Below are 11549 nucleotides of genomic sequence, written 5' to 3'. Positions count from 1 at the left end.
AGAAGCCGCCCCATCCAATGAATAACACCAAGAACTCTTGAAAACAAGAAGAGATGGAATAGAGTGCTTTCTCTGAACTCATGCCATACAAAACTTGAGTAACCACTCAATGGGCATAACTCCAGTGTTGGGCTTCACCCCATAGATGGAACCTGGAGACCTATCACCCATGAGTCAAATCAAACAAAGCATAATCCAATGGGCTGCAAAGAACAAAAACCAGAAAATGAACAGCCAGTAAGAATGACAATCTGCTCTAGTGAAATTTAAAGAATGTTGTGATCAATGGTATAAAAAAATCTGAATTATAGGACACAAGTTTGGAGTCCAGAGAAAGGACTCAGGGGAATCTTCATAGGAGAGAGAGGAATTAGGGAGCCCCTCAAGGAAAATAATTCATTATTATTATTTATATATACTGCAATAGTGCCTAAAGTAAAAAGGGCCCAATCAGAATTGGCTCTGCACAGACATCTAGTAAGAGACAATCTCAGCATCTCTCACCTTTCTATATGACTTTATCTGATAGTAGTTTAGGCTGCATTCCAAGAAGTCAGGGCTTCTGCTCCTGTGTGCAGCATTTCATCTATTGCTTAAACAAAAAACAATGTTTTCTCTGTGGCTGGTAGGGTTTTCTTTAGATTTGTAATGTTTTCTATCTGGTTCTATCTGTGAACCACCTTATAAAGGTACTAGATATCACATAGTGTAATCTGACACACAGTCATGTGTATGTGCCTCACACATCATTTGTTTTACCTGCACAATTTCTTTTTGCAGTTCACGAACACTGGCCTGGGATTCTGTATCTTCCTTCAGGGCCTATTAGCCAAGCAGGACTGTCCTGTCCTGTCCTGTGCAGCAGTGTTTGAAATAGCTAATTTGCCAGAGTTTAGGAGACAGAGTCCTGTAGGAGAAGCTGGGGACTGCCACCTCAGAACACTATAGCTGCCATTTGCTGTAATCTGCTACCTTCTAAATGCAACAACCACAAAACGGCTCAGATTTATCTGTGTGAGGCAGGGAAACCAGTCATTTGTGATAATTTATTAATATCCAGAGCAGGGCCAAGGCTCCACCAAAGGCAGTGAATTCCAACTTTCAACCCAAATGCTCTTAAGTGTGTTTATTTCCAGTGCATCTATCCTCTTGTTCCTGACTTGTCCAATTACTGATACTATCGCCCTCTGCTGGCAGAACCTTCTATCACTGGCTTCTCTTTCTGGAGTATTATTTTATACAGTAAATCTAGGGACCAGTTGAACAGGTGAAATATAGTTCCGAGCCTTTTATTTTAATAAGTAGATGAATGAGTTCATGTTTGCAAATCACACTACAAATGCTGAGTATTAGTGATTATTGCTGTTTGTAAAAAAGTCCCTTCAAACAGTTTTTCAATATAAGAATAGAGACTGACCTGTTCTTAGGTATTACTGGGACTAATAAGTGACTTGTGCTGCCATGGGCCTTATTCCAATAGTCACATTAACTTTGCCTTGTAGCACAGCCTATGTGTTTTATGGGACATGTCACAATGCAGGTAGTAATATACTACACTAGCCATTATATCTGAAAAACACTCAGTTCATCCAGTGATAAAGCTGTACAGTTAACAACATGAAAAGTCAGGAAATGCAAAAGTTAAAGTTTCAATAGAATGTTCATGTCGCTGAATGCTACATACCAGTGGAATCTTCACTTTTGCATTTCCTGACTTTTTGTGATGTTAACTGTACAGCTTTAACATGAAATGAACTAAAGGTTCTAGGGTATTTTTAAGGAAGGGAAGGGGTGAAAAAGCAGAAGGAAAAATCCAGAGCTTAGTTTCTGGAGCTTCCGAGCTTCATGCTCTACATAAGCACTTCCCAAACTGTGATCCATGGAGCACTTGCTAGTAGTCTGTGGAGAGATGACTGGCCACCACATGCTGACCATCCTTATTTCCAGCTACTAAATTGCATTAAAAGAAGATGCAACTAGAATAACTACTTTTCTGATAATTGTTTTCCATGTAAGCAACTACTATAGTTGCCACAGAGAGTAATTTGACTGCCAAAGGAAAGGGAGATGGTCATCGGCCACTCTGTTGTCATGATAAAATGTGGGAACTCCTGCTCTACAAGAGTTCTGCTTTGGGAGTTCATAGGCTTCACCAGGACAGCTTGGAAGTTCTTTCAACCTATCCATGCATTTTTCCTGACTAGAGCCCTGAACCATAGTCAGAGATGGACTCTTGCAAGTGAACAGAGTCCCTCTGAAGTTCATGGACACCCCCCCACACACACACACACACACACCCTAGTTGTGCATACCTATTTAGTGCATGGTACTCTTCAGGTATTCATTTTTTGGCTGTGGCAGGGTCTAAAAAAGTTGGGTAAGGATTTTTTGTATATTTTTTTCTCTCTTCCATTATTAACATTTTCAATAATTAAAATATAATCCACCTTTGGGTAAAGATAGGGTTGCCATGCGTCCGTTTTTTCCCAAACATGTCCAGCTTTCTGGTAATCACACCCCCGTCCAGGGGGAATTTCCAAAAAGCTGAACATGTCTGAGAAAAATACTCCCTGGGTTACCTTAGACCGGGCGCCGGGGGCTGCTGTGCTCCCTGACTCCTGGGCTCTGCCTCTGGGCTGCCCGAAGCCGGTAGCGCTCGGGAAGCTTGGCGCTTACAGAGCCCAGGAGTTCAGGGAGCACAGCAGCCGCCGGAGCCCGGGAGGGGAAGTTCCCGGCCGGGGGCGCAGGGTCCGGAGGCATGGAGGCTGCCCAAAGCCCACGCGCTACCGGCTTCACGGTTTGCCAGGCAGCCTCCAGACCCTGTGCCCCCACTGGGCGCTTCCCCTCCCGGGCTCCAGCTGTGCCTCTGGCCGGGGGCGCAGGGTCTGGGGGCTGCCCAGCAAACCGTGAAGCCGGTAGCGCTCGGGCAGCCCTTTTCGCATGGCTGGGAGGGAGGAGGGGGAATGTGGGGCGCTCAGGGGAGGGGGTGGAGTTAGGGCGGGGACTTTGGGGAAGGGGCCAGGGTGGGGAAGGGGCAGGGCCAGGGCCCCGTGGAGTGTCCTCTTTTTTTATTTTTTAAATATGGTAACCCTAGTAAAGACCAACCCTGGGGAAAAACATTTTTGGAAAGTTCTGAGCCTTTGAGAATGGAGAATAAGAATATTATCATAATTACTGTGGGTACTCCAAGCACCTAGTCAGTAGCTAAGACAAGGGGAGTCTGCAAAGGTCGGAGAACAAAAGTTAGTCCCGTTTTGCCAACTGCAGTCCTTCCTGTCACTCAAAGCTCTAGGAACCTGCACTTTACTGTTAAAGTAAGAGAGAAAGGAAGGAGCAGGACAGGACACAGCAATAGAGAAAGCAGCCAACCCATTTCTAAAGGTGTTCCCATACAAAAGGCTGACACTCGTGTCCAGGACAGAGCAACAGCAATACCTTATAGTGACAAATACCCCAATATTGCTGTAGGGTTAACCCTTTCTGATTTTCTGGGCTAAGACTAAAAATGCAGCTTATCTACCACCGTGTTTCACTTTAAGAAAGGAAACACTGTGGTAGATATTCCTCCACTCCCTTACATCCAGGGCAGAAACAAAACTTCAGTGAGACAGGAACTGGGCATGAAATTCCACAGATCAGAAAACTTTCATCCCAAGCCAAGAGGGCACAGTGGTTCAGCATCCTAGTGATCAATGAACCTCATCCTAGGGGTCACAGACCTGCATGTGGTAGTAGGAGCCACTGAATATAACGTTCCAGAGATCAGAGAGCTGCTGGAGCCAAGCCCAAAACAGAATCAGATCATCATGGTAATGGAAACATTTATCTCAGCCCCAGGAGGCTGCCGCTCAGGACCCTGCTACTACTACTAACTACCGTGAGGCAGAAGGAGACTGCTTGATGGGAGGTATATAAGCCCCAGGATGATCAGAGCCTTATTCCCTGTGGACTAAGGAGAGGGGACTACAGGTAATTAGAGCACCTGGAGTCAATTAAGGCCCCACCAGAGACCTAAGACCTACTTCAGTCAGCCAGGAGAAGGGAAGGAGAGCTGACTGTAGTTTGGAGGTGACTGGTGTTGACCAGAGGTTCAGAGTACCGGGGCAGGGAGATCCTGCCCAAGCAAGGCAGAGGGACTTCCCCAGCACAGAGGACTGAGAGAAACCCTGCCCAAGGGGAAAGAGGTAAGAAGCCTGCGAAGCTGAAGGGGCTGGGACCGGAGTAGGAGGTGGACCTGGGTCCCTTCACTGCTCCCCTTTTCTCCTCCTCCAGGGCACTAGCGGAGCTCAAGAATAGGGGCAGGGGCAGCACCCTGACCCACTACACCAAGGAAAAGCATGGAACCCACCACAATAGCATTGGCCCTTTGCCAAACTATTCTATTGCCCAATATCAAATGAAGCAAAATTAATCAGTCTCTGTTGTGCCATTGGGTCCATACCCCTCCATCCTACAGCTTCTGTGATGCCACCAGATCCATATACCCATCTGGTGCCATTGAATCTGCAACACCAAATTCCAGGTTCTGTGGTGTGGTAGGATCTGAGCCCTCTCCCCAAGAGGATCTGAGACCTCTGCAGGGTCTGGGAATGCTGACAGTCAGTGTTTAAATGACAAAACAGGCGGTAAAGGAAATGCAGGCTGTTAATCAGGAACCCCTGATGGAGTCCACAGTTTGAGTGTAACTAACACCAGCTCATCATAGTTTCAGGAGACAGAGTTCATTCCATTCCAGGACTATTAATATAGACAACTATTTATACTGCTGTGTTCCTACAGCACTAAAGCAGAGAGCTACAGCTGCAGAGCTAAAACGGAATAAAATGTCAACCACCAAGGAGAAAGTGATCATGCTAGAGACTGAAAGAAGAGACCGTGAAAAGACAGAATAAGAGACAATCTTCACAGATCCTGCCTGGTACTGCTGGGTTAACTGATCTTCATAGCTCTCTGATACCTGCAGCCTGAAAACAGAACCAGTCAATAATCTTACTACAGAAAATGAAGCTATTCTGAGAGGTTGCCAGAAATGCACGCTCAGCGAAGATTCTGATAGAGGGATAGAGAATTGAGCTAACCCGAAAGGAAGCTTTGCGGTCTCCAACTGCCTTGTTACCTGCTCTGATCAGAGTATGGAGAGCTCAGGAGGGCCGTACCTGAACACAGCAGCAGTGGCATCCCCGGTGGGAGTAGCCCGTTTGCTGCAGATGGCGTTTGGATGTACTACTTTCAGCCTGGTGGCCCATCAGGGGGGATTCAGTGCAGCCTATGGCACCTTCTGCATGTTCGTCTGGTGTTTCTGTTTTGCTGTCACCATCTTTATAATAACCTGTGAGTTCACTCGTCTCCACAGCTGCCTGAGCATCTCCTGGGGAAATTTCACAGCTGCCTTTGCCATGCTGGCCACACTCATGTCCATCACTGCGGCTGTGATCTACCCGCTCTATTTTGCCCAGTTTGGCTGTTATTCCATCAGTTGCAAGGTGAGAGATTTCCGCATAGCAGCCAGTGTCTTTGCAGGGCTCCTGTTCATTGCGTATGCTGTGGAGGTGTTTCTAACCAGAGCCAAGCCAGGACAGGTGACCAGCTACATGGCCACAGTATCTGGCCTCTTGAAAATTGTCCAGGCCTTCGTGGCCTGCATCATCTTTGGGGCACTGGTAAATGACAGTCAGTACAGCAATTATGTGGCTACACAATGGTGTGTGGCTGTCTATAGCTTCTGCTTTGTGGTGACAGTGGTGGTAGTGGCCTTCAATGTCACAGGAAGGACAGCAATGCTGCGGTGCCCCTTTGAGCGCTTCGTGGTCATTTACACATTCGTGGCCATCCTCATGTATGTGAGTGCAGCAGTGATCTGGCCAGTGTTCTGCTTTGATAGTAAGTATGGGTCCCCATGGCGCCCCTACCAGTGCTCCCAGGGCAAATGCCCCTGGGACAGCCAACTGGTGATTGCTATATTTACTTATGTGAACCTGGTGCTTTACATTGTGGACTTGGCATACTCTCAACGCATCCGCTTTGTCTCACACCCTTAAATTCCCAATGCTGCCCCTGCAAAGCCATCAGGGCTCAAGCAACAACAGAGTTGGGAATCAGTTGGAGACAGGGGTCATAGAAAGTAGCTGCTGAGCCAGACACACCAATAAATTAAACACACTTCAAGGTTAAGACTAGACCAGTAAATGAACTATCTGTAATGGGTGGGCAGCAGATGAGTCGGGAAAGAAGACCACAACTTTTCTTACCCATCAACATTTGCTTCATCCCTTCTGTATAGGGGAAAGGAATAGCATAGCAAACTGGATAGTATCCTTGCATCTCCACCAAACATGAGCATCTGCTGCAAGAGTGGCTACGTATGCCACTGGATTATCAGGCCAAATATTAAGCTGGGATCAGTGAGGTCTTGGGACTGCCACCAACACTGAACTCTAACCAAGAAGTGACTGTATCCAGGGCAGATTGAGGAGTTCAGAGACCGCACCAGCTCTAGAACAGAATGAGGATCCTTCAAAATCCCAGACATTTGATGTTATTTCTGTTATGGCGAGAAATTCATTGCTTGTAAATATGGGAGGTTCTAGCAAAATGGGTCTGAGGGGGAAAAACATTACAGCAATTACGCTGATTTGAAGACTAGGAGTCCCCTCACTCGCCCACACACACTGTGGAATAAGCATCGCCTTGTGTATGTGCCAGGTTGGAAAGGTTAGGGATATTCTTGTTAAGGATACTCTGAGCCATTACAGAAGTGAAAGTTGCTGAGTCATTGTTCTACTACCCAGAAATGGAGTGTGTGCTGGATCCAAGGCCTCGAAATAACCACTTTTAGTTTGAGCTCCTCACTGTTCACTCAAGCAGGGTCTGGAGATACAGCAGCTCCGTGCTCATGTAAAAGTTGCTTAATAGGCCTATATACTGACAGGGCCGTAGCAACAAAGAACGTGGCCCCCTCCGAACGGTGGCCCCCTCCGAACATATGTCCGGGCGGGGCCCCTTACAATGCAGAAACTGGAATGCGGTATTTATTTTGCCACTTTTAGGGGCCCCCTTCCTTGCGGGGCCCCCTCCGGTCGGAGGGTATGGAGGGCGCTCGCTACGCTTCTGTGAACTGATGGAAATTAAAGGTGTGTTCTGTGGGGAAAAAGAATGGGGACAGAAAGGGACTGGTCCCACCCTACTGCTCCAGGCCCCTGCAGGTTACAGATAAGATGATCAGCCTCATGGGGGAGAGGGGGAAATGCTTAAATCGTTAATGGATCCAGCCAATTTTCTCAGACCAGATTAAATTCCAGGACCCCTAACTCTCTGCCCTTTGCTTTACCTGCCAGCTGCACAGCCACCTCCCTAATCCTTCTTCAGCAAACACCCTCTCTGGTCTCCTATAGCATGGCTCAGGATTACTTCCCATGGAAACTGCCTTCCTTCATCCAAGGGAATTCCCAATCCAGCAAGAAACCAAAGCAGTTTGTTTTTATTCAGATACTTGTACAGAATGTGTGTGAATCTAATAGGAGGTCAGATTAGAAACCACAAATAAAAATGACACATTGTCAAAAGTAACTGTGTTTAATTTGAAATAAAGCCACATGGTAACCTTACAATGCACACACCCACACAGCTCCATACACTTCCACCGTCCCCCGCCCAGATACAGCCTCTCCAACTTCACCTTTCCCATCAAAAATACACCACCAGACGCTCCTCTTCTATTTCTCCCCCCCCAAAAAAATCCCACCTTATCTTCCCCAGACAGACCCCCCCAAAAAACAGATTTCCACACATTCCTTCCCCTACCCCCCGGGAAAAGCACTGCCTATAGTTTATTTTTTAATGTATAAAGTATGCGCTAACATGATTCAGGATGGGAGTACAAAATCTAATAGTTAAGTCCACTGAGCACCATGTTCTGCACCAGGGTCTCTAAAGATCCCAGCTGTTCTCTCTCAGCAGAAGGTGCAATCTGGAAGGAAGGAAGGAACCATTTCACAGTATCTCAATATAGATCATGGAGTTTGGGCAGCTAAAGAAAAACTATGTGGGAGATGTTGGGTGATTCTGCTGCTCTCTCTCTCTCCAGGTTAGAAGCAACCATTTTGGCTAGAACCCAAGGGACAAGCTTTATCAAGCCCAAGACAGAGCTGCTCCCACAGTCAAACAAGAAAATGCATGAAAGATGTTTCCCAAGAGGGTTTTCACCACACTAGGGAGAAGCAGACAAAAGCCTTCCAGGGGATTTTCCTCCTGCACAGATTCACAGCTTGGACAGGAGCTCTAAAAGGGAGTGAGTGGCTCTATTGGAAGGCATCCAGTTACATGGAGCCAGCCAGCTCAATGGGACAGTAGTAATAAAAAGGGACCAAAACTGTGTAGCGTGGTACTAGATAACTAGGGATGTTTTATGGAATGCAACTTTATGGCTCAAAATCAAAAGAAACCAAAACCAGGAAATTCAGATACATTTATTCAACAATCTGAATTCTATCCCTTTCATTTAGAATTTGGTGCACTTTGTATTGTCTATGTTGTTAAATTTAGGCATAAATGCATCTAGTAGCAACTGGAGCCCTTGTAGATTCCTGGAGTGGTTTCAATTCCAAATCAAATGTCTTGAGTATGCACATTGCATGTGGAAGTGCATTTATCTCAATTAAAAGTCGACAAAAGTAGTCATGGTACATAACTATTCAAAGAAATATTCAATTGGTATTATATTTTTTTAACTCTATCACCCACCAAATAAAAAAAAAGTTGTCCATACCCCATCTAGTCTAGGTTTTACTGAAAGTATTTATTTTTATTTTATTATTTATTATTGTAAATATTTTTTTGTTGTTGTTATTTATTGGATGGACTTGGCCCAGATGCTGGGAAAGGTGTGAAACTCTCCATAGAGGAATTATTGGCTTGCTTTGTAAAAAGTGCAAGTGGAAAAAGGGACTGTCTCTTTAAGAACCATGTCTTTGAGGAATCTGCAGTGGATATAAAAGGCCTGGCAGGAGCCCAGGGAGTTGGTCACCAGTGACAGGTGTCCAGCAAGCAGGCACTATTTATTGCTGGAGATGACATCGCTAAGTGCTGTGTGCAGTGAGGGCTGAGTGCAGAGGCACCGACTTCCCCAGTTCCTGGGCGGTACTCAACCCCTGCTCCACCCCAGGACCTGCCCTCACTCCAGTTCTCCCCCCCTCACGTTCCCATCCCCACCTCATCTCTTCTTGCTCCTGCTCCTCCTCCCAAGCCTCCTGAATGCTGCTGATCAGCGGCGGGTGGGAGGTGCTGGGGGGGGGAGAGGAGGAGCTGATCTGTGGGGTTGCCAGTGGATGCTGAGCACCCACTTTTTTTTTTTTTCTGTGGGTGCTCCAGCCCTGGAGCGCCCACAGCGTCCGCGCCTGTGCCTGACTGGAGTTTCCCTCCACTCTGAACTAATTACCTGGGACTTGGAAAAATCTGCCAATGATACAAAATAATGTGTATTATAGGAAACTAAGGTCTTGTCTACACTACAAATGTTTTGCCAGTATAGCTACTGTATATTGGCAGAGCCCCCTAGTGTAGACATAGTGACAGAAGGAGTTTTTCTGTCAGCACAGTAACACCACCTTTCTGAACAACATTAATTATGCTAACAGAAGCTTTCTTCTGTCAGCATAGCTGTGTCTACACTGCAGGTTTTGCTGGGATCACTATGTCTGCTATGGAGTGTGTGTTTTCACACCCCTGATTGATATAGATATGCTGATAAAAATTTGCAGTGTAGATATGGCCTAAGGAGAGTAAGGAACTGCAGATGGGTCCAGCAGAATATGGTATCTGAGCAGCAGGAAGGCAGGTGAAATTCAATATCTTGTATAGACACAGAAAGATACAACTTCAACTCAGACACAGTGCTGGGGCCTAAATAAGGTCAAGTCCTAGGAACAATCTAGGTATTGTGCAGTGATCAGTGACAATGTCTGCTCAGCTGTGCCCATCAAAAGAGCAAATAAGATGTTAAGAAGGAGTGTGATTGATGGTGAATATGGATCTGGATGCTAAACATATTTTTCTGTATAGGGTTTCTGAGGTGGTGTGTTGGAATGCTGGGCTGAAAACTTTTAGCACGTGTTTAGTCAAAACTGTAGAAAGTTCTCTCAATGTCCAAAAGTCCCAGCTTTGGCTGCTTCTGCTCCTACCAGCTGGCGTCTCCAGCTGGCTCCCCTCTACAGTTTTCTACCAAGGAAACAGAGAAAGAACATAAGAATGACCATATGGGTCAGACCAAAGGTCCATCAAGCCAGTGTCCTGTCCTCTGACAGTTGCCAATGGCAGATGCCCCAAAGGGAATGAGGGATGTGCTGGCCGCTGCTTCCCACAGCTCCCATTGGCCTGGAGCGGCGAACCATGGCCACTGGGAGCCGCGATCAGCCAAACCTGGGGACACAGCAGGTAAACAAACCGGTCCGGCCCGCCAGGGGCTTTCCCTGCACAAGCGTCAGAACAAGTTTGGGAACCACTGCTCTAAAGGAAAGTAACTCCAGAAAGGAGGAAGAGTAGTAAGGAAATACAAATAGGATTGTGTTAATTCCTTTCTCACACCCGCTATGCCCCTTAAATCCTCTTCCTCCATTGAAAGAAAGGCTCATTGATCCCTGAGATATGCCACATTCCTTTCAAAGGAGACACTGTTGCTGCAGCAGGATACCAAGGCAGAATCAGACAAAAGAAGATAAAATGGAATGTTTGGAATCAACAGCTGGAAAAGGCCACTTCAAAATCAGTTCTATCTCAATTAAGGTCACAGCTCTGATGTGGAGAGACAAGAACAGAATCCATACTCTTGTTTATTAGGTCTCAGTTCTTAATGAACTCCAGCCCTGTACCCTAAGCACCATGCTGTCTCAAGGAGCAAAGACAATGTTCGTTCAGTTCTTAGTTTCTCCCCACCACTGAGGCACCAGGGCAACCCCTTGAGCTGGGACTGAGAGGGATGGACATACATATTTAAAAAATCTATTTTAATGCAACTTTATGGCTCAAAATCAAAAGAAACCAAAAACAGGAAATTCAGATACATTTCTTCAACAATCTGAATTCTATATCTTTCATTTAGAATTTGGTGCACTTTGTATTGTCTATGTTGTTAAATTTAGGCATCAATGCATCTACCGTAGTAGCAACTGGAGCCCTTGTAGATTCCTGGAGTGGTTTCAACTCCAAATCAATTGTCTTGAGTATAGTTCTTGCAGAACACAATGAAAAGTTGGACCCTTCTATGTGAAGACATCATCACAATGTTCCTCTGTAGCACACATGTACTGATAATGAGATGTTTCAGAGTAGCAGCCGTGTTAGTCTGTATCCGCAAAAAGAAGAACAGGAGTACTTGTGGCACCTTAGAGACTAACAAATTTATTAGAGCATAAGCTTTCGTGGACTACAGCCCACTTCTTCGGATGCTGTAGTCCACGAAAGCTTATGCTCTAATAAATTTGTTAGTCTCTAAGGTGCCACAAGTACTCCTGTTCTTCTTTTTGCGGATACAGACTAACACGGCTGCTACTCTGAAA

General features: G+C 46.0%; 1 protein-coding gene across 1 annotated transcript; it reads left to right on the top strand.

The window, feature by feature from the left end:
• The first annotated feature begins 4196 nt into the window (after positions 1 to 4196).
• MYADML2 (myeloid associated differentiation marker like 2) lies at positions 4197 to 7812 on the top strand. The gene has a single exon (XM_034790539.1). It carries the CDS (start codon positions 5133 to 5135, stop codon positions 6036 to 6038), a length of 906 nt encoding a protein of 301 aa, XP_034646430.1. The 5' UTR covers positions 4197 to 5132; the 3' UTR covers positions 6039 to 7812.
• The last annotated feature ends 3737 nt before the right edge of the window (positions 7813 to 11549 follow it).

This window comes from Trachemys scripta, chromosome 14 (genome assembly GCF_013100865.1).
Source record: "Trachemys scripta elegans isolate TJP31775 chromosome 14, CAS_Tse_1.0, whole genome shotgun sequence".
In the NCBI taxonomy this organism is placed as follows: domain Eukaryota; kingdom Metazoa; phylum Chordata; order Testudines; family Emydidae; genus Trachemys; species Trachemys scripta.
Note: the sequence above shows the minus strand (reverse complement) of the source record. Positions and strands in the feature narration are given on the sequence as shown.